The sequence below is a fragment of the Epinephelus lanceolatus genome, chromosome 19 (genome assembly GCF_041903045.1).
Source record: "Epinephelus lanceolatus isolate andai-2023 chromosome 19, ASM4190304v1, whole genome shotgun sequence".
Classification (NCBI taxonomy): Eukaryota; Metazoa; Chordata; class Actinopteri; order Perciformes; family Serranidae; genus Epinephelus; species Epinephelus lanceolatus.
In genome coordinates this window covers 1,568,303-1,596,141 of record NC_135752.1, presented here as the reverse complement: position 1 = coordinate 1,596,141, position 27,839 = coordinate 1,568,303, and the positions used below count along the sequence as shown (strand labels likewise).

At 42.3% G+C, this 27,839-nt stretch overlaps 1 protein-coding gene and 1 long non-coding RNA gene across 5 annotated transcripts in view; one reads left to right on the top strand and one right to left on the bottom strand.

Annotated features, from left to right (window-relative positions):
- mapkap1 (MAPK associated protein 1) overlaps window positions 1-13,441 on the bottom strand; it is a 101,793-nt gene extending 88,352 nt beyond the window's left edge. For 2 of the 4 annotated variants that reach the window (XR_013488151.1, XM_033646928.2), the window contains exons 1-2: window positions 12,121-12,312; window positions 8,331-8,820 (exon numbers count right to left, since the gene is read on the bottom strand). Coding sequence is in view for 3 of the 4 variants with exons in the window: in XM_033646928.2 (XP_033502819.1) it covers window positions 8,331-8,613 (283 nt within the window). In the remaining variant the exon portion in view is untranslated. Of the gene's footprint in view, window positions 1-8,330; window positions 8,821-12,120; window positions 12,313-13,083 lie in introns of those variants that run through there. The other 2 variants (XM_078162205.1, XM_033646927.2) reach the window with 2 other exon arrangements.
- A 12,380-nt stretch (window positions 13,442-25,821) lies between these two features.
- On the top strand, window positions 25,822-26,848 carry LOC144458763 (uncharacterized). Its single transcript, XR_013488144.1, has 3 exons — window positions 25,822-25,932; window positions 26,013-26,141; window positions 26,230-26,848. It is a non-coding gene; the product is annotated as an uncharacterized LOC144458763 (long non-coding RNA).
- Window positions 26,849-27,839: the final 991 nt, after the last annotated feature.

Here is a 27,839-nt window from a genome sequence, read left to right as displayed (position 1 = left end):
ATCACACAACAGAGAAAGAAACAGGAGAAGAGTGTTTCTATCCGTTACATTTGTTTTTAAATTAACCTGTAATAGTGCACTTGTCTGTCAAAATGGACACAAATGTTGCTCAGTGAGGCCCTCTCGAGACGACATTTACAATATCACATATTTATGAATATCAGCTATACTTTTTGTGATTAACATAGAATGACGATGAAATATTACATATGAAATAAACAATTCAGACTGGGTGGGTAAGCAAGACCATCTCTGTGTCCATCTCAACATCAGAGGAAGCACCAAGGCAAGCATGGAGGGATCAAACATCAGCTAAATCATAAAGATGATCTCTGCCAAGCATCCTGCTAGTCAGTGTACAGGCGCTGGACAATCTATATGCTCCTGACATAAATGCTGCACCACTTCGAATGTGTGCAATTTGAGGTAAAGAATATGTGTAAAATCCTTTTTGTGTTTGCTGTAAAAATAAACAGCCTATGACAGAACAAATAATTCACTTATGACGGAAACTATTGCTGCACGATTTGATAAAACTGTGCGATTGCAATTTGAGTGGATAATATTGCGATTTGCGATTGCGATTACAATATAATTTTAAAAAAATGGTATCATGAGTCTTCTTGCTTGATTCAGTGTTTCCCCTATATTATATCAGGGGGGGCACTGACCTGACATAGTTATTGTTATGGACAGTGTGTAAATAACCAGCAACAGTCATACACGCTGCTCGCACAGCAGCGCAGCACAGCACTGTAAACACAGCGGAGCGAGCCTGTGTTGCATTCAGGCATTGTCACGTAAATGACAAATTCCAGCACACCATAGCACAACCCAGCAACATGTCAAGTGGGCCGAAGTTGAGCAAAATTGCTCAATTTTTCATTTGTTATTATAGTTTGTTATGGAGTCCGTGATTTCCCCGTGACACTTACAAATGTTTGCGTAACTGTGCTTGGATGTTGATTTATGAGGCTTTGGAGGCTTTCAGTTGTCCCTTTGTCTTTAACATTACACACCTTGGCTTTCTCTGGCATGCATTCTTCCTACTTTTCTCTGTGCTGTCTCAAGTGTTGATATAGATTGGTCGTGTTGCTGCGGAACGTGGCGACTTTAACTTTTATACTTTTACACAGCACGTCTTTCTGTTCAACATCGCCGTATCTGAATCCAAAGTATCGCCATGTAATAGACGTTGCGTTTTTTTTTTCGCCACTAACTCAGCCTGTTCAGGGTCGTGCTCATGCTCTTCTTCAGCGTCTGTGTTGGTCACTGCTGCACGCCGGCTGGTCACCTGACCATACGTGCTGCACACACCAGGATAGCTTGTGGGCGTAATGTCAACAAACTCCACACACTACAGAAGAGATAGTCACGTTCACAGGCACACACACGTTAACATCTATTTACATTAAATCGCAAATCGCATCCTTTTATGCAGTTATGTAATCGCACAGCCTGACATCACGATTGTGATTAGATTAATCGTGCAGCACTAACGGAAATCAGTCAGAGCTCTTCCACCCCTGTCAGCTGGAATCCGTCTTGTAGGGCTGGGTGATATGGCCTAAAAAAAAATCTCCGATTTTTTGACAAAAAATCCGATTTACGATTTAAATCGATTTTTTCCCCCTCCTAGTTAAAAAAAAAAAATATTTGCAGCCTGGTAGCACATACCTGGGGTCCAAAGCTTTCAGCATGTGAATAAACCTCAGCTTTTCCACAGTAGCCTATATATGGGCACCATATCTCTTGCAATATACATGGCGACTGCATCTGTGATTGCTTTCCACTGGGCCCCTTTCTTATCATACGGCAGTGTTTCCCCTACCATTATACTGGATCACAACAGAAGTCAATTAAGGTTACCTTTCCTATAGAACAGGTCTATACCTTGTCCTTTTATTAAACAAACTAAATAGCCTTATGTCACAGGCTGAGCCTTATGTGTGTGGCTTGTGTGTGTGTGTGTGTGTGTGTGTGTGGAGCTGTGTATGTGTGTAGTTGATGTAGGAGGTATGAGATGTCAGTGCGCCGGGTCTGGTGTGTGACGTCAGACGGATGCGCCCCAGGAAGAAAGTGAGGCATGCCCTGCGTTCCAAATCGCATACTTCTACTATATACTTTTAGTATGTACTGCAGCTGCCCTTAAAAAGTATGTAGTGTAGTATGCAGTATGCATACTATTGGGACACACTACATCCGCCATCACATCACTCCCTGAACTCCGACCCTCTTGCTCACTTCCGCCGCCGTCCGTAGCACCACATTTGAATATTTTGTTTTGTTGTACTTTGGAGATGCAGCAAATCTCCTCTCGTCGAGCTCGCCAGAGTCGTGCATACCGTCGGAGGTCCCAGAGAGCTCTGTTGCTGTTATGTCGTAATGTATGTTGTTGTTTCTAATAAACTGATGTGTTCACGTAAACAGTCCCAAGCCTATTATTAGTGACCTGTCTATTGAACTAGTCACCAGTAGGCTTATTAACCCCCTTCACACACAGCTCTCTGTTGCTGGCAGATGTTTGTTGTTAAATATATTTACAGCTGTGCAGCTGCTGGCACTATATTCTGTCTGCACGTGAAGCAGCCTTACATTCACATTACTTTTATTTGTAGTGTAACATACTTGCACATTCTTACTACATTACTTAATACGTATTTGACTTTTAGTATTTATATATTTACTAGTCTATACTGCTCATACCTGGCCCATAGTGTATTCATATTAAGTCATATAAACAACCGCGGACCTCTCACTTGCCCCCCCTCTCTGACCCATGGCCACACCGCCCATGTTAACCGATTGTGTCATCCACACCGACTGCGCCACGCCGCGCAGCTCCGTTTCAGCATCTGGTCTATTTTCTGCGCGAGCCGCGAGCGAATGTGTCAAGCCGGGGGGTGACGGAGGCAACAGCTGGGAGCAGAACCTCTTGTCGACCAGCAGCACTTCCACGGGCGGTGTGGCCCTGGCGTTTATGCAGTGCGTTCAGTGCAGCGGCTCAGGCCGATGCCCACTTGCAAAGAGGACAGCTGCAGTGGTGCTTTTTTTTCTCTCCACAATCGAATATCAATTTTCACATTCGAAGGTCCATTTTTTTTTCAAATTCGAATTTAAATTCGAATTTAGAATATTCGTTGACAGCCCTAATGCGCGCGCGCACGCACACACACACACACAGGGCCAACCCGAGTCCGAGACAATTATAACCGAGCACGGCACTAATGGAGCCTGTGTTGCGTTTAGGCGTTGTCACGTAAATAACAAATTCAAGCACTTGAATAGGCCATTGCACAACACAGCAGCATGTCAAGTGGGCCAAACCCAAGCAAAATACTGTCAAATACCGTGAAACCCATATGATTTTTAAAAAAATGTGATATGAAAATTTTGTCATACTGCCCAGCCCTATGACATTGTCATAACTATGACATGACACAGTCATGAACTTGTCATAAACATTATGTACATGTCATAAACGTTCATGACTGCTGTCATTAAGTGTCATTCAGTTTTTGTAATGACAAGTTGACACTGTTTGGGTTGTCTTGATTATGACAACTTGACATTAATCAAAGTGACATTACCAGAAGTTGTCTTTGTCATGACAACTTGACATTAAATTTGTTTGGGATGTCGTTATAATGACAACTTGACATTAACCAGGATGGCATTACCAGAAGATCTCTTTGTCCTAACAACTTGACATTAACAAGAAATGCACCTCTTTTTGTGTTTATGACAAGTTGACATAATAATTATCATGACATTACAAAAACCGAATGACACTTAATGACAGCAGTCATAAACGTTTATAACATGTATAATGTTTATGACAAGTTCATGACAGAGTCATATCATAGTTATGATTAGGGATGGGAATCGAGAACCGGTTCCTGTTAAGAACCGGTTCCAATTGACATCATTAGCCTTTATGCTTAACAGTTCCCTTATCGATGCTTTTCATTACGCCGAATCTATGCTCGTCTGTCAGCAGCCCGTTCAACAACAAAGAAGACGTAATGGCGGAGAGACGGAAGCGGTCAAAGCCATAGCTTCACTTCACGCTGTTGTTAGCCTCCCTGGAGCTGCTAGCTCGCGGGGTGCTGTTGTTGTTAGCCTCCCTGGAACTGCTAGCCCAGTTTGGAGCTTCGGCGCATCCCCGCTCCAGGTGGACGGCGGGCGGGGCGCTGTTGTTGTTAGTCTCTGTGGAGCTGCTAGCCCACTGCGGAGCTTCGGCGCATCCCTGCTCCAGGTAGACGGCGGCAGGACGCTGTTGTTGTTAGCCTCACTGGAGCTGCTAGCCCGCTGTGGAGCCTCGGCGCGTCCCCACTCCTGTTGTCGGATTTCATGGGAACACCAAGGATGGTAAAATGAGGGCAGCTGAGTTGATTTGCACGCTATTTGTTGTTATAATATGCTGGGCTAGCTGCGTTAGCTGCCTCACCTGAGTTAGCTGCACTAGCTGCCACCAGTGTATTGCAAGCCCGGCAGTAGTGTTGTCACGGTACCAAAATTGGGACCCACAGTACGATACCAGTGAAAGTATCACGGTTCTGAGTAGTATCATGATACCACTGCAAAAATTAGGCAGATGTGCCTTTTGTCATTTATAAAAAGATGAATCACTTTTCTATAATACATCAATGATATTTCAGTGGAATAAATTACTTATTGACTTATTCATACTTCAAAAACAGTATCAATAAGTGATTAACATAGGGGGGATCAAAATAAAATAAATAAATAAAATAAAATCAACCAAAAATCAACCAGCCACCCTCCCCCTCTGATAAGTTAAGAACAGTCCCTTAAGTGCGGTGAGGTTTGTGGATCATTACCTGCTACAAAGAGAGAAATGTGAACGGCTCGTCACATACCTGTGTGCCGCCACGGCTCGGCTGTTCAGGTACTACTGGGCAGACATGACACCAACTTATTCACCTGGAGCCAGGCTTCTCGGTCGCCAGTAAACCGCGTTATCTTGCGATGGCCATAGTGCTCCACTGTATTCCTGTCTGTGACCCCCCGTTCAACCCACAACCAGCAGGATTCGCCTTTCGTTTCTGCTGCTGGTTGAAATCTGTACTTGCACAGCGTGCTCCTGAATGATTTCTTTTGCGCGCACAAAACTATTTTTAGTCGCAAATGCGTGTAAAATGCTCGCACCGTAGAGCTCTGTGGAAAACAAATCACTGTAGCATATATAAACAAAACGAGCCTACAAGTAAAAATAAATGAATAATAGCTTTCACTGCTTAAAGATACTCAATAGCTCAGCTAATACCTGAAATGTCACTGGTAAACAAACCACTGCAGCAGCATATTGAGTGCCAGGTGGCCAGCGTGCGCTATTATTGGCCAGCGCGAGCCGTTATTGGCCGGCACATGGACACTCACCCTCTTGCAATTGGACTCTGAACTTATCCCACAGTAGGGCTGCAACGATTCGTCGATGTTGTTGACAAAAATGGATAATAGAAATAGTCAACAATGAATTCCATTGTCGACAATTGTCGCCAGACGTGTTTTTCCAACGGAGTGAGGCATCTCACTTCATTACAATCTCTGCCGAGAGTCAGAGATTGTACGCAATAGCGTCTCTATACATAAATGGCGGCGTCCCACACAGCAGCTACGCGTACCAAAACTTCTAAAGTTTGGGAGCATTTTAGCCTGGATACGGCGAATAAAAAGATTACTTGCAAGGTTTGCAAAGCAGACCTTGCGTATCACGGCAGCACCTCGGTGATGCACGAACATTTAAAGAGAAAGCACGTCGGACAGTTGAACGAAACGGAGTCTGACTCGCCTCGGTAAGATTCAAGTAACATTCAAGCCAATACGTTTTGTTTTTGATGTACATTGTACATTTTGTAAGTGTATTTTCGCTTTAAAAGAGAGCTTTAACGTTATGCCTGACTGTGCCTGACTGGTCTGTCCACCATGACAGGTTTGTGTCCAGGTTGTATCACACAGTCCATGTTTACAACTTGAATTTGGACAACTCTGAATGCTTTATTTTCAGCTGTGTATCTACAAACGTCAGTCGTTAAAACCGTTAGATTTCAGACTGTTGAGAATTGTAAAGTTCTTTTGCAACAGACTGTGCAGTTGACCACTGAATGTACTTCACAAAATGCACTTAATATTTGGTTTGTTTACTGTTTTACTGCTGCTAATGTGCCTGCCCTTGGTTTACAGGAAAAAATGTTTACTTGATTTTAATTTATTATTTATTTTTTATAAAACACATTTGCCTGTCCTTAAAAAATGGACAGGGGTTTATTTATTTATGGATTTATGTCTATACTGACCGAGCACTGTGCCTAATCGGTTTTAGATAGGACATTTTTTTATTTAAATGTCAACAGTGCTTCATCATAAGATAATGACCACGGTACTTAAGATAATGACCACGGTACTTAAGATAATGACCGCGGTACTTAAAAGGATAGTGCACCCAAAAATTGGGTGCACTATCCTTTTAAGTACCACGGTCTACCGTTGGCACCAGTATACCGTGCAACACTACCCGGCAGCTCCCCCAGCTGCAAGCTGCAATTCAGGGGTGAACAGGTCATTATCTTATGATGGAGCACTGTTGACATTTGTGTTATATATTTTTTTCTGATTGACTATATGCTATAATTTAGTGTTTTGACTGTCACAATAACAATTATAACCAATCAGCCACTGTTGAATGTTTACATTTTTCAAAATGTAAAATGAAAAAAAAAAGGAGATACGGTTATGTTATGCTACACCCCCCAAAAAAAGACACTTGGCTGCCAGCCCACGCCAGCCCCCATCAAAAGATACTACCGAGCCTTTTAACTTTCCTAGGGGAAACCCTGGATACCCTTAAAATGATGTATTATCTGCCCGAGAGGAAACAATACAAACAGCTTGGAACCCAGGAAAGAACCTAGGCGAACACCATAAGACAGAGATTCAGTTGATAAGGCATATTTATGAACAGTAACTGAGGAAGTTCTGCCTAAAAAATAAAAAGAGAAGCACTCCAAAGCATATTCAGAGATACCCACCCACTGCATGAGCCTCTCAACCAAGATATGGTGATTGACCTAACAGAACAAATACAGAACATTCCCCTGCATCATCAGGCATTAAGAGTTTGTTTGAGACTCTGATGAGAGGAGGTGTCTCTGTTGAGTGCTGCTAATAAAAAAACATACTGAAACTGCTCATGTAAGACAGGCGTGAGCTGCTTTTCTTAAGACCTTAGCTGTAGTAACTTGGAGGGGTTTAGATTTGATTTATTGAGGTGTTTGAACAAAGAGTCAATACCTCTTTGACTCTTTAGATTTGATTTATTGAGGTGTTTGAACAAAGAGTCAATATCTCTTTGACTCTTTGTTCAAACACCTCAATAAATCAAATCTAAACCCCTCCAAGTTACTACAGCTAAGGTCTTAAGAAAAGCAGCTCATGCCTGTCTTACATGAGCAGTTTCAGTATGTTTTTTTATTAGCAGCACTCAACAGAGACACCTCCTCTCATCAGAGTCTCAAACAAACTCTTAATGCCTGATGATGCAGGGGAATGTTCTGTATTTGTTCTGTTAGGTCAATCACCATATCTTGGTTGAGAGGCTCATGCAGTGGGTGGGTATCTCTGAATATGCTTTGGAGTGCTTCTCTTTTTCTCTTTTTTTTTTTCTCACAAAGGAGTGACTACAAATCAAGTGGACTAGAGAATGCTTACATATTACTAACAAGATTGGTGAGCTCTTGTGGTGAAATTGGAGAAGAGATTTCTAGGATTGTTAGTCTGGAAGGACAAGGGGTGATGTTTGGTCATTGTCATTTATCTTACCAACAAAGGAGAGAAAGTGGTCGCACTCCTATTTTGAAAAAGTTGGAGCAGCAGGTGATGCAGGGGTGACAGTAGCTCTGGCATCCTTAACTATGTTATTAAAACCCATTGAAAATGATTGTCTACTTGATGGCATAATAAAAAAGAATCTGTCTTTGACTGCTTGATCAGCCCAGTATGCTACTAGCATCCAAAAGGGAAATTAAATATTGTTAATGTGATCTGTGCTACTTACCTCATAACAATTAAAAAGATTCACCCTGTGAACTGCAATCTAACCCCATGCTTTCCACTTGTGCCGCAACAACCTTCAATAGCACACAATTTGACATGAGCCTCACTAAACCACTAGCCGAGATTAAACAAAACCCCACTCCAAACAACAGCAGGATAGGCTTTCTGGTTGCTCCTGCCATAATAACAGGAAGGAGGTGTGCCTGACAGAAAGCCTACCCTACTAACCAGCCAGAGCCTGGAGATGAGCCTACCTGTGTTGGAGCGCCGACGGATGCCAAAGTCCCAGCTGGAGGTGATGTCCATGGACTGGGAAAGGTCACAGGCGTGATTGTCTGTCAGGTTGTTACTCCCCTCGCTCAGGGAGCCTGACCCTGTTGACCCACAGCTGCTGCCAGGCACCAGAGCCAGTTGACACTTCTCCAGATCCACATCCTGGTCTATTAGTACCATCTCACACATTCCTGTATCATCACTGGTCACATGAGACTGTCTGATGTGTGCCAGAATAATGGCTGGGTTGTCCAAGAAAGCCATTTCCTCTGCTCTATAATGCTTACAGATTTGGATGTTCTTTTCTTTGTTTCACTGTCTTGCCTGAATTTTAGAGGATCCTTTTCACTTTGTTTTAGACTCTCTCTCAGCGTCTTAAAGAAGTGGCTGATGACAAGTGAAGGGCAATCATCATTTCCATCTCCTTTTCTTGATTATTCTTTGCTTTCAAGACAGGAAAAGTGCCAGTACCTGTTTGGAGCACAATAACAGTTACTACATGGTGCAAGCAGAAAATGGTGGATTAAGCTTGAATGTTAGAGCCAAATAAAAAATGTATTAAAATTAAACACATGTTGGGTCTGAAGCTCAGTTTGTTATGGTGCTCGATGACTTCCATTTGGCATGTTGAAATACCAGTGGGGACTTTGGATGTTACAGGGAAGAAAAGTGATTTTCCGAATGTCTGACACTGATGCCGTGATTAGCCTGCTGTGCAAAGGCAAGAAAACAGTCAGGTGAAGCACATAGCCATAAATATCTATGGACTTAAGATGCATATGTTGCAATACCCATAAGTGGCCAAAAAGTGGCCGCAGTGTACAGTGAGCACTGTTTTACACAAGGGCACGCTGAGATCAATAAATCAGATCAATCAACCCTCGTAAGGCTCGCCACAGTTAACTGTCAAATTTACATTTTGTTGCCTTTGTGAAAACTCCAGTGATCATGGCGGTAGGCGTTTTGGTCTGGCTGCTCTTTGTGGTGTTTCCATCTTTAGTCCAGACTTTTTATCCCACAGCTCACAAATAATTTTGTTAACATTCTCTGAGTCTCATTTTTTGTTTGGTTTCAAACCAAAGAATCGTCAAATAGGACTATTGGCATTCTTTTTGAAAACAAGAGTGCACATCTTTCCTGCTAGAGTTAGGGCTACATGGGTAATTACAAAAAGCGACAAACATATACTAACATGCTACCTTTTTTTAATACAACAATGCTGTAAAGCATAGAAAAGGAAAAAGAAAAAGAGAGAGACTGAATATAGCTCATATTAATAGGGCAGAGAGGGGAAGAAAACGGCTCATGAAATGGTCCTCCAGCACTGCGTTGAACACCAACACCTGCTTGCCCCTACAATATCACTGCAAAACAAAAATTACTGCTTTGCAGATGTATGGTATGCCTCAGCAAATCCACGAAGCTGTACTTACAGTTTACAACCATGTATCTGAAAATATGGATGCCCCAGTCACAGTGAGGTTGACCCTTGACCTTTTGGATATAAAATGTCATAACTTCATTGTTTTATTCTATTAGACATTTGTGTGAAATTTTGTCATAATTACAATTTAATCCCTGAATTATGGCCAAAAACATGTTTTGTGAGGTCAAAATGACTTTGACCTTTACCCAACAAAGTTTTCTCAGTTCATCCTTAATTTCAAGTAGATGTTTAAACGCCAAATTTGAAAAAATTCCCTCCAGGTATTCTTGAGATACAGCATTCATGAGAATGCTATGGACAAGATCACAATGACCTTGAACTTTGACCTTTGACCACCGAATTCAATCAGTTGATCCTTGATTTAAAGTGGATGTTTGTGCCAAATTTGAAGAAATTCTCTGAAAGTGTTCTTAAGATATCATGTTCAAACGAATGGGATGGACCTTGAGAATGCTATGGACAAGGTCACAATGACCTTGACTTTTGACCTTTGACCACCAATCAGTGCATGCTTGAGTCTGAGGGAAATTTTGTGCCAAATTTAAAAAAAATAATAATAATCTCAAGGCGTGCTTGAAATATTGTATTCATGATAACTGTTGAACAATAATGTTGATATAGTGTCCAAGCCTAGTCAGTAGGATCCTTATGTCAACCCTTGTTGCCTGGTAAATGTCACAGCCTTTCCGTAACAGCTGGATAATTTCTTCTGTGGCTCTAAAGGAGCTTTACTAAGTCTGAGAAAATAACTCTGATGATGTCAAAGTGTTGTCACGAGGGTTATCTCAGTTTAGGATTGGAAGCTACACATTTTACCATAAACCCATGTTACAAATCCTGCTGTTTTTAGATCTTTCTTTTTTTTTTTAAATTCCATCACTTCCAAGCTCATGGCTGCAAGGAAGTCCAATATTAAATCCCAATACATTTTACAATACTTGTTAGCCAAAATTAAGTCATGGAACCAATAACACTTTGGTGGTCAAAGGCATATTTAAAAACCAAAAGTAGTTTATTTGATGCTCAACTGAGAATTCTGCAAAAATCTTAAGTAAAACAGAGCTTGATGAAGCTGGACTAGCGACATTTTCAACATGTCAAATGTGGGTAACACAGCTCAATGAACAGTCAGCCTAGAATATGAATATATATTAAAGGCCTTCATACATTACAGTGTAAATCTGCACTGTGTGTTTATGACTTGGAAGGCGTAGACACCCAGTTACTTTCCCTAAGTCATCTTTCATTAAATATGTTTCATGAAAATAGCACAAAATGCCATTAACTAGGGCCATGAAGGTTATCTGAACTAGCTTGGAGCCACTCAACAATCAGAACCAAGAGGAGTATTGTCACAATAATAGTGTTGTCACAATATTGACATTTTTTTCAATAAATCGTTAAACTGGCTGTTAGCCATCATTGGACACTTACTGACCTGTACCAAAACAGCCTCTTACAAAACATAACCGTGACTGTTTCAAGTATTTACACTGTGAACACAAAGCTGTTTGAAATTTCAACACGGATATGAGAGCTGGGTGCAAGGACTAACATTAACTTGGCTCAGATGTTAGTACGTTAATTGCAGGATGTCTTGACACACTCAGGCGCTAACACTACATCTAATCTTAGTAGACAAGCATCACCAGGTGACTAAAAACATACTATTACACTCATATCTAATAGTTCCCAATGACAGCGGGCCTTTCTTTAACTTTTAAAAGCCAGCTCCTGCAGAGAGCTTATCCGCTTGATACTAGCTGCAGCTATAACTAAACTACAGTCGGATGTTAAATCTGATAAAAGGTTAGCCTACTTTGCCTTTGAGACAAACCATTACAAGTGGACAGTTTGTTGGTCGGCTTCTCTGCTTTATATTGTGAGCTAATAACAAGTGATAGGCTACTAAAACATCTTTCACCCAACAACATGATAAAGTCCTACTTGTTCCCGGTATCGTTGGCTAGTTTGGCGTTAGCTGATGTTAAGTAGCTATTGTTTCCCAGTGTTTCTGAGCCTCGCCAACTGGCTAACTTAAAACTCGTAACTACACGTTTAGCTAACGCTAGCTAAGTCAGCGTGAACGTCCTACAAGTCGTGGCAAGGTATATAACGTTGTTCTTACTTACTCCGACTATAAAAGATGCTATTACGAATGTAAGTGCAGATGACATTGGTTGTATCTAGTTAGCTCATCAGCTTAAGGCTAACATCACTGAAAGCTTTCTTTGGTTAGCATATTGTGGTTAACGTTAGCTGCTATCATAGCCTCCCAGAGCAGTGTTAGTTAATGTTAGGCTATTAACGTTACGGTGTCTCACCTCAGAAGTCACGTCCGATAAGTGAAAGAAATATCCACAATGCCCCATTTATCCATGCATATTACCAGTGGTAAGAAATACTCTTTCCATTACTAATAATGCACTGTAGCAAAATCATAACACAACTGTAACCCAGTTCAGTCTGCTGGCTCACCCTAGTACACCACTTTCAATTCCGGTTCCATAACTTCAGAATAAAAGACGATTTAAAACCATTTGGGCAAAGAGCACGGACACCAAGAGGCGACGCTCAATAGAACGCCCCATAGCAACAGACTCGCCCATGGTTTCGTCCTACCGCCGCCATTTTGGACTGTCAGCAGACCGCAGCAGACCCGCTTGCATACAAAAACACACAGACAAACTGAAGTATATCGCTATTAATTATGCTTACAATGCTACTCACCTCGTGATAGCTTGGTCACAGCTGCTTTTTCACGTTTTTGTAGAGCAAAATATAGACTTTAAAAAAAAAACAAAACGAAGAAAAACGGCCTAGCTGGCATTTCTACATATTACATCCACTTATGAGAAGATTAACTTAATTACTCCATCAAAATCACCCCATATGCCAAAATACCCCCAAAAAATTAAAAAAAATTGAAAAATCAATATTTTAACTAGAAACACATTAATGGCGACGTCACATAGGAATAAAGATTTATTTACAGTTTGTACAGTAAGGGGACAGTAATAATAATATATAGGCTATTTTAATATGATATATTTTAATGCTAAAGCAGTAATCAGTTCTGATATAAATGGTCCGAGAGGCCATAAGCCAATCTACCTATATATATATATATATATATATATATATATATATATATATATATATAGGTTTATGGGGTGATTTTGAAGGAGTAATTAAGTTAATCTACTGTAAGTGTTATCTTCCCTCCAAAACTGGCATATTAAATGGATATTAAAACACTTTAAAACTTACACCTCAGGAGTTCTTACCTGTCGGGATCCTTCGGGAAACGGTGGAAGGCCAGGTGCGGGGTGTTCCACTGATAGTTGTTGCAGTTAATTGCACTACACTGTTTTCTTTTACTTTTTTCTCCTCTCTCCTTGACATCTTGCATGTTGTCTGGGCGCAACAGTCCAAGCTCAACAGTCCAAAATGGCGGTAGCGCCCCTAGTGGCTGTTGGCAAAAATTCAACGGAGCTTCGCCTCTTGGGCCCAATTCCAATCCGATCCCTTACAGACTCACTGACTTAGAGGCGCGTGAGTGTGTGAGGGCTGTCCCATTGTCAAATCGTCAAGTCAGTGAGTCAGTGAGTGAGCCCTTTATGCCGTAGGTCAGCATCGATGCGGACTTACGGTAAGGAAATTACCCACAGTTCATAGCGTTGTGACGTCAAATACAGGGGTTGCCCTCGGAACACCGGAAGTAACACGGTCGGCAGATATGCAAACATTAATGTTATGGAAGGAGAGCGAAAAAACAGATAAACAATGAAACATTACATTAACAAGGATTTAAGATGGTACATAAACACACATGAAGTCAGAGGAATACCAGTGGTTATATTCCACACACAAAGAATATATATCTATATATATAGATAGATCTATCTATAGATATATATACTTTGTGTGTGGAATATATGATGACAATAACTGATAAATGATCACGCCCAGAGCCGCCAATGTTAACATTTTGTAGAGAGGGGGATAAGTGCTGTCCCATTCCTATTTGTAGCATCCGGAGCCCTTTCAGACTCTCACACTCAATCACTTACAGCTGACATCAGTTAAGTCAGTGAGGGTTCAGGGCTTGAGTCTTTAGGGGCTGGATTGGAATTGGGCCCAATTGGTATCCATGCTCTTTGATTTGGGTGTTTCGATACTTCTTCACAGATTAGGCGCGTAGTTGGCGCATTGCTGCCTCGCTGTGTTTGCGCTGGTTATGACACCTCGCCTATGCCGATAGATGCGCGCAGTTTGCAGCAAAAATAGACAGTAAAAATGGTGTTTTGATGCAAACAAAACAAAACAACCCTTTTCCAACCTCCCATGCACCTTTATTTATTTCTGTATTTATTTATTTATTTATTCATTCTGTCACGTCTCGATCGGGCTGGACCCAAATGCAGCAGGCGGACAAGGTCAGGTAAGTTTACAGTGTTTATTGAGTCAAAGGGGGGTATTAGCTGGCAGGCGATGACGGTGGAGTACGGGGCAGAGGGGGTCCGGTGTGGCATGGCTGGCAGCAGGAGATCCTGGACAGAAACAATTATTAGTTCCAGCAGGAAAAAACAAAAGCAGGCAGAGGCTAAGCTGGGCACAAAACAGCAAACTAGGAGCTAGACGTACTACCGTAAACGGCAACGATCCAGCGGAGACTGATTGTTGCTGCAGAATACTTGAAGGTGAGGATGATGGCTTGATAGCAGACCGGTGTGTTGATTACTGCTGGGCGGCCGGTGTGTTGATTACTGCTGGGCGGCCAGTGTGTTGATTGAGAGAAGAGAGGGGAGGGAGAGAACAGGTAGAGAGACAAGAACAAAAACACACCAGCTATACACCCACTCACTCAAATGACTGGGAAAAAAAAACAAAAGCACACACACACACAGCATCATGGAGGACGGGTCGTGACAGTACCCCCCCTCCGACGGAAGCCTCCGGGCGGCCGTCCAGGCTTGTCCGGGTGTCGGCTGTGGAAGTCCCCGACAAGGTCAGGATCCAGGATGAGCCGCCGAGACACCCAACTCCTCTCCTCCGGGCCGTAACCCTCCCAGTCCACCAAATACTGCACACCACGACCCCGGCGACGGGAATCCAGCAGACGACGGACCGTGTAGACGGGGTGGTCGTCGATCAGGCGAAGGGGCGGAGGAGGGGGAGCGGGGGGAACCAACGGACAGGAGGTGACAGGTTTCATCCGGGACACATGGAAAGATGGGTGGACCCAAAGAGTACGGGGGAGTTTCAGGCAGACCACTGCAGGATTGATGACTTTCTCAATGGAAAAGGGACCAATGAACCTGGGGGACAGTTTCTTAGCATCAGTCTTTAATGGCAAATCTTTAGTTGAGAGCTATACCTTGTCTCCTGGGATGTAATTAGGGGCTGGGACACGGCGAGGGTTGGCAAGGTGCTGGTATCGACCAGATGCTTTCAGCAAGGCAGTACGGGCTCTGTGCCAGGTCTTGTGGCAGCGACGGATATGGGTTTGGACTGATGGAACTAGAATGTCTTTTTCCTGTGAGGGGAAAAGTGGAGGTTGATAACCATAGAGGCACTGGAATGGTGACATACCAGTAGCTGAGGCTGGCAGGGTGTTATGGGCATATTCAAGCCAGGGCAGTTGGGAAGACCAGGTGGACAGATTGGAAGAAACCAGGCAGCGGAGGGTGGTTTCCAGGATTTGGTTTGCTCTCTCTGCTTGGCCATTAGTCTGGGGATGGAATCCAGATGACAGGCTGATGGTAGCCCCTATGGCGGAGCAGAAGGCTTTCCAGACGGCAGAGGTGAACTGGGGTCCACGGTCGGAAATGATATCACAGGGCAGCCCATGGATCCGGAAGACCTCCTTTACCAGCAGATCTGTGGTCTCTTTGGCTGAAGGCAGTTTTGACAGGGGCAGGAAACGAACAAATTTACTGAAACGGTCAATAACTGTGAGAATGACAGTATTACCATCCGAAGCAGGTAGACCGGAGACAAAATCTAGAGCCAGATGAGACCAGGGTCGACGGGGAACAGGCAGAGGACGCAGGAGACCGACACTGGGATGTGTGGGCGACTTATTCTGTGCACACACAGGACAGGCAGAGACAAAAGCTTTTGTGTCTTTCTCCATAGACGGCCACCAGAACCGCCTACGGAGGAAAGCTAGAGTTCGGTTGACACCAGGGTGGCAGGTTAGTTTGGATGCATGGGCCCACTGTAACACACGAGATATAACATGATCAGGGACAAAAAGACGGCCTCCTTCCCTGGACTCGTCCTCCTTCCCACAGACGCGACAGAGCATACGGCTTGATGTTCCTGGTGCCAGGCCTGTAGGTCATGGTGAAATTGAAACGGCCCAAAAAAAGCGCCCACCTTGCCTGTCGAGCGTTAAGACGCTTAGCTGCTTGGATGTATGCCAAGTTTTTATGATCGGTCCAAACTAGAAACGGCAACTCTGATCCCTCCAGCCAATGCCGCCACTCCTCCTAGCTAGCTTCACCGCCAGCAGCTCCCGGTTGCCCACATCATAGTTCCTCTCAGCCTGGGAGAGACGGTGAGACAAAAACGCACAAGGATGCAGCTTACCATCCTCAGAGGAACGCTGGGAAAGGACCGCCCCCACCCCGACGTCTGAGGCGTCCACCTCCACCACAAACTGTTTCGTAGGATCTGGCTGGCAAAGGATCGGAGCAGAGGTGAAACGGTCCTTAAGATCCTGGAAAGCAGCTTCCGCCTCAGGAGTCCAGTGAAACGATCTGGCAGTGGAAGTCAGAGCTGTTAGTGGTGCAGCGATACGGCTGTAGTTACAAACAAATCTTCTATAAAAGTTAGCAAAACCCAGAAACCTTTGGAGCTGCTTACGATTGTTAGGGCTGGGCCACTCTAGTACCGCTTTTACCTTGGCGGGGTCCATCTTGACTTGGCCTGCAGCCACAATGTGTGAAAGAAAGGAAATGGAGGAGGCATGGAACTCACATTTTTCCTTCTTTACAAACAGTCGGTGCTCCAGGAGCCGTTGGAGGACTTGGTGGACATGTCGCACATGCTCTGAGAGGTTCTTGGAAAAGTCAAATGACTGGGAAAAAAAAACAAAAGCGCACACACACACACACACACACAGCATCACGGAGGACAGGTCGTGACACATTAATTTATTTATTTAAGTCAGTTAGCTCTCTGTCTCTTTCTGTGTGTGTCTTTTTTTAATTTGGAACCCTGATTTCTCTTGGGAGAAGCAGTACGGTATATGTGCTCCAGCAGCATAAGCCGAATTCCAGCTGTGTTTTGAGAGGAATCCTTGTGCTGAGGGTCCTCTCACCTCTCTAAGAGGTGAGAGGACCCTCAGAGAGCCTTCACTATTTTTTTTAAATAAAAAGTTCAATCTTTTAACATGTATTTAGCCAATTTAATTTAATTAGGGCACTAACTGCGTGCGGTTCATTTGTGTTATGAAACAAAACGAACCAACCACAGGATTTTATGATAGCAGATATGTGATTTTAGCAACAGCTATACCAATAATAAATCCATCTGCTGGTCATGAAATCTGTCCGCAATCTCATCACTGATCCTAATAAAGGCCATGTATATCCCATAACCTATTTATTCATAATTCATACATGTAACATGGTAACACATATGGACATTGGTGAAGGTATTTTCCCTGATTAAAAAACCGTTAAAACTGCCATCATTGTATCCGACTCCTTGTACTTTGTCTGTTCATTAAGTCCATTAAAAAGTGTGTAACAGTGATCCCACAGTATTAAGCCCCGAATCATTACTGTACGAGACGCCTTCTTTCTATCCTGTCTTAATGTTAGTCACCATTCATAACATGCCATTGATTTGCAGTCTAATAATAGCCTCATAATAATGCTTACAATAATGCTTACTTTCTTTGTGAAACCAAAGAACAGAAATAGAAACACTTTAGAAGCATTAACATGCTGCTGCATAAATTTCTGTCCAGTCACCAGAATCTGATTTCCCCAAGTGGGTCCTGATGATGCAGGATGACAAACACCAAAACTGTCCTATGAACAAATGATCTCTCTGTCTGTAGAACTTCAAGTTTACTCCTCTTAGTTCATTTGCAGATATTCAGTGTGAACAGGAACCAAATCAAAACTTAAACGCAACAATGGATCATTTTTTTCCTTACAATATATATGTCAAATCACAGTGGATCCAAACGCAGAATGCACAAACCAGTTAAAAAACCATAAAAACATGACTCTCATTCACTGGGTGTTTCTCAAAATCAAGAAAGGATCCTCAAGCACACGAATTTCAAGGAGGCTACATCATCGAACCCCGTCAAAGGACTGTTCCAATGTCTCAGAATTTCACAGAGGACTGAGTCCTTCTCTCAGAGAAATTCAAAGAATACATGTGTGTATCCTCAGCAGGTATAAAATCCCCACAATGCTTTGTATGCGATTTGCTGGAAGTGAAGGCGGGGCATCTTCAATGAAACTTTCTCCAGCAGAGTTCAGCAGGATTTAGATAAATATGTCATTTATTTGGATTAATGTCTCCAGGAGTTTTATCATACAAGTGTGTAAAAAATATTGACAGAAACCTCATAGTTTACACTTTCCAATGTGACCACTGCCGAATAATGAGATCTTTAAAAACTCTTGTGTTTGATCTAGAAATATAGTCTCCTTAAAAGTCACATGACTCTGAAAACTGCTACATTTGTTTAAAATTGTACAACAACATTAGAGAGTGCCAAAAATTATCACAGTACCCTGAAACCCTCCTAGTCTGCTGAGGGTTAATGATGTACAACTAGGGACACTCGTTAGCCTGTTCCGATGTGTCCACTGAATGCTCTGAAGGACTCTCGTCTTGTCTCTGGTGGATCCTTCCTTGGAAGAACTCATCCTACCAAGGAAGGATCCTTGACTTTGAGAAACACCCACTGTGTCCAGGTTGCATTCAATCAGTCACTTTGCGTCTTGGACTTTTGTTGGATAATAGGTTAAATGATGGAGAAATGTAAACTCTTTTAGAGAAGCAGTTAAAGCAGCAATAGATGAGATTCTATTCACTCTGTTCTCTTCATCTTGCTTGCTAAGGCTAAGGTGTTTTTTCCAGGTAAGACTGGTCTTTATTGTCTAATGCATTATTAAATAACAATAATAATAAAAAGGCCCATATGGAATCTCTGCAGATTTTCCGCAGATTTTAGATTTTAATCTAGATGCTAGTTGTAAAACTTAGAATGTTGTCACTTTCTCCGTCACCTCCTTGTGCATGTGTGTGATAATCGTGTGTTGTTTTCAATTAGCATTAAAATCAAAGTTAGTGGTTTATTGAGAAGAAATATCAAAATAAGAGTATAATAGTAATTTACTGTTAATTGTTCAAAAAGGGTTATCATAAATGAATATTGTCTATCACATTACAAAAAACACATTTTGCAGAATTCTGCAGATTTTCACTTTGGATCACTACTGAAAACAATTGAAAAATTCACAGATTCTATTCAGGCCTGATAATAAAGAATTTCTGCTGTAGAATAAGAAACCCAATAATTGAATAATCCAATAATAACAACATAATAACAGTAGTAGTAATAATATGACATTGATATACAAGTCCATTTACCAAGTCCATAAATCAGGTGAGAACGGCTACAGTGAAAACATTGGAATATCCTGCAGGTCAAAGCGTCACTCATTTGTTTTGAGGTGGACATATTTCGAAAAATTACACAGCGGTATCATGTAGGCTACAGCCCAGCCAACATTTGTATGTGAGGCCCATGTGGGTATTAAATGAGCTGAAAACTTGGCCCTATATGGGATTGTCCATGGGTTCCGTGATGGCCCCATGGCAATTGTCCACAGTAGTGGTGTTACCCAAGTAGGCCATACATGAGTTATGCAGGGGTTACCTGGGTACCTAGTGGGACATGTTATCTCGGGTCCACTTGGGTAAAACCACCCATGTGGGCAATTGGCATGGGGTCATTATGGAACCTGTAGACAAGCCCATATAGGGCCCATTTTTCAGCTCATTTACTACCCACGTGGGTCCCACATACAAATGTTGGCTGGGAGGCAGCGGGTCAGCTGTTTCAGAGCAGCACGGCTCATCAGATCAGATATCAGATATTCGCATTATTGTGGCGGAGTGTGTGGTGACACACTTTGGAATCACAGAGTGATTCTGTGTGTGAGTCTGTGTATACATTGTAAATGATGCTGTTGTCTTTACTTCATTACTTCACTTACTCTTAAAGCTCCAGTAGGCAACATTGTTTTGGTATAATTGAGTAAAAATTTTATAATATCCTCTAAGCATAATGTAAATCAAGTGGTCTGAGACAAACAATAGGTTTCTGCACCTCACCATGGCTCTGTGTTCAGCCTCTAAAGAATCAGTATCGTGCCGATGTGCATCAACCAATCAAAGGTCAGCTCAGACCACTGTGTTCCTATTTGCTGTTCTACTGCATATGCGCGTTCCCGTGCCACCGGCAGAAGGGGAGAGCAAGCGGCAATGGCGAACAGTGCACCAGGTAAAATAGCTATTCCAGCACAGCAACTGCCTACACGGCTAAACAACCCAAAAAAAGAAAGACAGAACTCGGTTCCCCCGGAGCCCCGAAGGGAGGGGAAGGGTGAGGTGGGTCCGGGAGCTTGATCGGGTCCAGCCCCGCCTCTCAGGCCCAGCTCCACCTTCTTGTTCCTCTTCTAATAATGATAAATTTATGGAAGGAAAAAAATCTCATTCCACATTTCAAAAACATTTAAAACACTTAAACAGAATAAGAAGGACATTTAACAAGACAAACTTAATCAAGTCACTCATTCACCAAACCATGGATTTATAGTGGACTAGTCCAGCTGATGTGACGTGTATCACTAATGCCGTGGTTTTACCACTTAAGGAGGAGTCTTAATTTGCCTGCTCCTGCTCAGAATCAGCAAAAGACTCCCCAGGCTGTGTTGAATTTTTACACGTGTCAGGAGAGGTCAGGCAATTGTTGCAAAAGTGCAAATGAAAAAGCATCTTTGATTATTTTATCAACTCACTATACGAATAACTGAATGACATGTAATGCAAGTGATGACATATGTGTTCAGTTAGTAACTTAAATGTGATTACTGACTTAAGGAATAGTTTCCCCAACACTGGTCACAGTTGAGGGTTGAGCAGGCACATGAATGTCTCTTATCACAAATTTCCTGCATGAAAAACTCCATGTCCTCTTGTCTCTTCTTCATCCATATCACCGTCATAAAGCAGTGTGTTCAAAAACAGGCCCCGCATTGTGATGGCCAGCATGGCATCTTCCTCATTCATCCTCAAGATCATTGGTAGGCAAACTTTTCCAGCAAAGTGGTGTTGCTTCTCCTCCACCTACTCACAGGCCAGCTGAATATCTCTCATTACAGCTAAATTCTCTTTTTCCAAAATGGTTAGAAATTGCAATATTAATATTATAGCTGCTGTGCAGCGATGGGTCAGGTCCGGGCATTTTTAGGCAATTCTGAGCAACAAGCATAAGAATTAGAAGACATTTAGGAATTTAGCAACACAATCTGCCTTTTGCATCAGCTGAGGCTTGAATTCACAACGTCTGAAACTAAGGATCAATTTCTATCTCACTGAGCTAATTAGTCAGTGACAATTCATGTGTAGCTTCACAAATTGACTAAGCCAGACATGCAGGTTTAGCAGCCGTCCATGCATGGAAAAGCAGATTTCAAACCACTGTAAAAAATTCAGTTATCGAAACAAAAATCTGAAAATACACATATTGCATCTAGACAGCATGGAGATGTTGGTAATTGATTTTAACAATGATTGATTTGCTTCATAAGTGAAAAACTGATGTTTAACTAGTTGAGCTATGTGCAAAGTGAGAAGCCACAGATGGTTTCACACTGAAGTACTGACACTGGGTCTTTGTGCAAAGTTTGGTTTATTTTCAAGCATGAGAAGGCAGATTTTCTAGCAGGAAGAAGACTTGTAGATGCTGAACATCGATGAGTCAGGTTCAGACAATTCTAAGCAATAAACTGGAGCACAGGAAGATGATTAAGATGTTTACATTACAATGTGGATTCTGCACCAGTTGAGGCTCGAACCCGCAACCTCTGGAACCTAAGACGGTCATCTATCGCTCTGAGCTAATTGGCAAGCAGCAACTCAACAGTGGCTTCACAAATTGAGTAAGCCATTCACTGTTGTGTAGGAAAGCAGCTATCCATGCATGGAAAGGCAGATTTCAAACCACCGTAAAAAATTCAGTTATTAAGACAAAAATCTGAAAATACACATATTGCATCTAGACAGCATGGAGATGTTGGTAATTTCTTTGTAACAATGATTGATTTGCTTCATAAGTGAAAAACTGATGTTTAACTAGTTGAGCTATGTGCAAAGTGAGAAGCCACAGATGGTTTCACACTGAAGTACTGACACTGGGTCTTTGTGCAAAGTTTGGGTTATTTTCAAGCATGAGAAGGCAGATTTTCTAGCAGGAAGAAGACTTGTAGATGCTGAACATCGATGAGTCAGGTTCAGACAATTCTAAGCAATAAACTGGAGCACAGGAAGATGATTAAGATGTTTACATTACAATGTGGATTCTGCACCAGTTGAGGCTCGAACCCGCAACCTCTGGAACCTAAGACGGTCATCTATCGCTCTGAGCTAATTGGCAAGCAGCAACTCAACAGTGGCTTCACAAATTGAGTAAGCCATTCACTGTTGTGTAGGAAAGCAGCCATCCATGCATGGAAAGGCAGATTTCAAACCACCGTAAAAAATTCAGTTATTAAGACAAAAATCTGAAAATACACATATTGCATCTAGACAGCATGGAGATGTTGGTAATTTGTTTGTAACAATGATTGATTTGCTCCATAAGTGAAAAACTGATGTTTAAAATTGCCATTTTTACATTGACTCCAATTGTTCACATTAGAGCAAAATTCAAAATGCTGTCAAAAATTCAGTTTTTGAGATAAAATTCTGAAATTTGCCAGACATCATCTACCATGACTCTAGAATTTTGTCATTTTTTTCATGAACATTGAAGATTTATTTAGCAAGAATTTGCATGTATATGTTTACAGTACCGTTTACAGTCAAACATTTTGATGCACTGTAGGCTCAATTTTTGATAAATCAAAAATCTGAGAAATGTAGTTTTTGTAGGACTGTCTGAAGATGCTTTTTTACAGTTTTTGAAAAAAACAGTGATGAACTTCATAATTTTTAATAGCTTTAAATGTACAAAAGTACAAATACAGTTTGATGAAAGTTGTGAAGTTGTAGCACGTATGGTTGATTTGTTATGAATTTTCAAAGTTTTGAACTTTAGACGCTTGCTGTAGCGCCACCAACAGGACTATTGGCTTGAGTTTACAGCTGAGGATATCTGGCATGAGACTGGACCTTTGTGCAAAGTTTGGTGAGTTTTCACCCATGGGAAGTATAATTTCCTCGGAAGAACAAAGAAGAAAGAAGAAGAATACCTAGGATTACCCTAATAATTAGTCAAATACTTATCATAAACATGTTGACAGGTAAATACAAAACATTCCCTGTACATACATGTATTCTCAGTGTTGGGTGTGACCTCCATGACATCTTGCTCTGGTAGGATCAGTTCACAGATTATTTATGGCTTGCACCCCATGCACCCCACTTTTTTCGCATGTAAAGGAGAGCATGGCTTGAAAAATGTTTTATCAACAGCAAAGATGTAATTTTTGCATCAAATGGATGACTGGCGCCATTGCTAAAATATAAGTTACCCTTTGTCTGTGTTTTCTGTTAATGTAAACCAGCAAGTTCCTTTTCTTTAAGTGAATGTCGCAGTGTCTGAAGCCACCCTGACTTGCTGATGGAAACATAATCTTAGTGTTAATGACTGTGCTCCTGACGATGGAGGTAATTCTGCTGGAGATAAAGGTGATAAAGCTGGGGAGGGAGTTGTTCCTGCTGTAGATGGAGGTGGAGGGTGTGTTTCTTAGGTTTGGAAGTGGGGCTGCCTGGGATAAAGGTGCATCTGCTGGGGATGGAGGTGGTCCTGATGGAGGTGGAGGTGCTTCTGCTGGTGATGGAAGTGGAGGTTGTGCTGATAGAGGTGGTGGTTGTGGTGCTGCTAGGGCAGTGATTGGAGGCTATCCAGTTGACATGGTTTTTTTGTTTGTTTGTTTTTTACAAGTTATTGATTGTTTAAGGAAGGCAGCCCTTCTGATTAATGATGCTGTTGTGCAGTAGCAGCAGTGCAAATGAGGGGTTGCTCTGCAGCTTTGACCATACTTGATGATGACAAAATCTGAAATGTAGAAAGAACACAATCGATCATTTTCCTTGTATACAGAACCGTCACCTTATTGTGGTGGAGGAGTTTGAGTGCCCTAATGACCCTAGGAGCTATGCTGTCAGGGGCATTTTGCCCCTGGTAGGGTTTCCCATGGCAGATTGGTTCTGGGCGAAGTGTCAGATGAAGAATGGTTCAAAAGACCCTTCATGATGGATAATAACAGGAGAGCGTGTACCCAGCCCGGAGGGTTACCGGGGCCCCGCCCTGGAGCCAGGCCTGGGGTTGGGGCCAAGCCCCAACCTCCGGGGGAGACGAGTGAGGCCAATGCGGAAGTGCCAAAACTGCAGCTCACTGACTGTCCACTTGAGGCTGGCTCCGGAATTGAGTTAATTCCCATAGACCCCCATGTTAAAATGCCCAACTTTAGAGCAGAAGTAAACATGTTTACAGCCTGGTACAAAAAATGGTTTTGGTCTCTATAGTTAATATCCCCTTTCATGACAACTGTGGGGAGGGGGGGGGGGGATTTTTTTCTAACTCTTCCGTTTAAATGTTATTAAGGTTTGAAATTGTGCATAATTAAGGGCGTGGTCACTTTGAGTGACAGGTGGCACCATCATGGGTGGCTAACTAGCATGCTAACTAGCCGCATGCTCCGCTGTGCAGAGCTGAGCTCTGACTCAGCCGTCTACTTGGCGTCATCTCAGCCAATTCATGCCCATGTTCAAGGCATTGAACCTGTCCTCTCAGCCATGTTTGTGCCTATTTTTTCAGGCAAATATTGGAGTAATATGGCTTGCTGTTCGATTAATTATACCAACAGACCGTCCAAGAAGTCTGTGCTCGTTAACTAGCTAACCAGCCAGCTAACAGTTAGCCTTTGAGCAAGACGCCAGTCCGGGGATGCATCGAAGTCAGAGCCTGACAGAGTATGGAGCTATAGTTGTGTCTTTATTACATGCGAGAAAATAAATGATATGAGAGGGGAAAAAAATGTTTGAGAGAAAAAAAATATTTGAGAGAAAAAGTTTTCACACTGATAGCAAAAAATAATAATATTTGAGACTAAAAAAAGTTTTGAGAGAAAGTATTTTGTCATAGAATATAAAAAAAAATAATCTGAGATTTAAAAAATGATTTCTGAGAAAAAAACTCTCTCAAAAAACTTTTTTTTTTTTTAAGTCTTTGCTCTCGTGTCAGGATTTTGCGCTCACTGTGAAAATAATGTCATGGGCGGGGCCACGTTCCTATTGGCCAGTCTCAATCGAATTGACAGCTGGGTGAGGATCGTCTTGGGAGTTGAATTCAACTGAATCATTCATCCACCATGGTGGATTCACCGGCACAGGTACGCTGCGTTATTTGGGAGCGGAGACTCCAATGTTTGGGTAAGATGGTGACACACAATTGATGGGTAGCTAGCTGAGCAAGTTGGTTATCAAAATCATTCCTATAATGAATCCCTTTTCTCACCTAACGTCATTTTACCGAGATTGTGTTATTAACTGCACTAGCCAGCTAGTGTTAACTTTACATCTAGCTAGGTTATCCCATTAACGTTACTTTACTACGGTGCTTTTCTCTTCCAACATTCCATGTGTGGCAGGGTGAGCGCTGCTACACCTCCGCCCTTAATTAGCATCAGCTGGGCCGAATTTCCAGTTGTCGGAGCCTAACTGCGCAGTGGTGGCACCTGCGTTATTTGGTCGCGCTCACTTCTACCTGGCGTTTACCTGGCGAGGGCTGTGTGTGGCGTGCTCGGGTTGGCGTGCTTTGTGTGTGTCGTGCTCCGGTTTCTGTACCCAAACTTGGGACTCATAAGGTAGGCATGGGTGCTGCAATGTTTGTGTACTGTTAAAGCATATTATAATGTCACAGCTGCCGTGACTCTTCGCTTTACAGCGGCGTTGGCCGTTCCTGTCGTGTGCAGCTTCGGAGGGGACTTTGAAAAGCGTGGTGTCTGCTCTTCCTCACTGTGAGACGGTGACTGGGTTTGAGCTGTGCGCTGTGCGTTAAGCTCCCTTCACTCCGGTAAGCTCGCTCTGTTTTTTTATTTCTACTTCTGTTAGTTGTGTTAACTTTATGTTAACAGGTTGTCCTGCTCTCTGTCCTGCTGTAGCCGAGGCCACAGCTTGTGGCTTCTTCTCCTCCTCTGCGCACTGTGTGGGGCTGCACTCCGCAGCCCGGTGACGTGAGCCGCCAGCTGGGCATTCTGAGGGACGGCTGTCCACGGCCTCCAGCCCCGGTGCGGCCGCTCCGTTTTCCACTGCTGTTCTGCCGGTTTCCCACAGACGGATTAAAGCACACTGTAACGCGGCTGTGCGTTCATGCGGCTTTGGACCTCTGTGTTATATTTGGAAGTCCGTCTCCTGTCCCCATATTTACCAGTGTAAGAATCTGTGTGACCTTCTGTTGTTGAGAGTAGTCTACAGGTTTGAGTGTATTCCCTGGGGTGCAATTCCACAGGTGGTGTTGTCGGTTCATTTCCCTCTCCTCTCCATTTGGCCACACATGCATAACGTTAATGTATGCATATCCGCTCCCAAATAACGCAGCGTACCTGTGCCGGTGAATCCACCATGGTGGATGAATGATTCAGTTGAATTGGACTCCCAAGACGATCCTCACCCAGCTGTCAATTCGATTGAGACTGGCCAATAGGAATGTGGCCCCGCCCATGACATTATTTTCACAGTGAGAGCAAAATCCTGACACGAGAGCAAAGACTTAGGTTTTGAGAGAGAAGCAAAATGTTTTGAGACAGACAATTTTTTTTTTGAGAGAGAAAATGTTTTCACACTGATAGCAAAACAATAATATTTGAGAGTAAAAAAATGTTTTTTGAGAGTTTTTTTCTTGGAAATCATTTTTTAAATCTCAAATTATTTTTTTTATATTCTATGACAAAATACTTTCTCTCAAAACTTTTTTAGTCTCAAATATTATTATTTTTTGCTATCAGTGTGAAAACTTTTTCTCTCAAATATTTTTTTTTCTCTCATATCATTTATTTTCTCACATGTAGTAAAGACACAAATATAGCTCCATAACAGAGCAGTGTTAGGATTTAGGCATTTAGGGAGAGAATATTTTGAACAAAAGGCTTGAAAATAAAGGTCCACCACGTTAGTTAGCTAACGTGATGCAATGTTAACGTTAAATTTGTCATATGAGCAGTGTAACGTTAACATAACATTAAGGCTATACTTGTGTATGTAAATTAAAAAGTGGCGAACTGTGTGAAATTACAATAAGGTGTGTAACGTAATTAAAAAAAACTAATGTGACATTTGACTGTCACATGAAAAATATTAAGAAGATTAGTGTATGATAAAGGTCTGTAGGCCTGTAGTTACACAACAATAGATAATGCACAGACAGAATATGAGGACTGTGATGGCCACCACCTTTTTGTTTTGCTAAAATAAATTGATCATGATCTGTTGAACATTGAAGTAAGTTAAGTTGTATTGTTTGCATGTAAAGGAGTCTGTGAAGTAGGTAACCTAACAAATATATTACTTTTAATATCTATTTGTCTGTGTAAAGTTTTCCTCTAGGTGACCCAGACAGACTGGACCAGTGGACACTCAACACGAGGAGACAGAACTGGAGCCCAAACAAGACTTCCTGTCTGTGCAGTGAACACTTTGAGAGTCATCACTTCAGCACTGACTCCAGGATAAAGACACCTTTTTTCATACAGTACCTCACAAAGAGTCAAGAAAC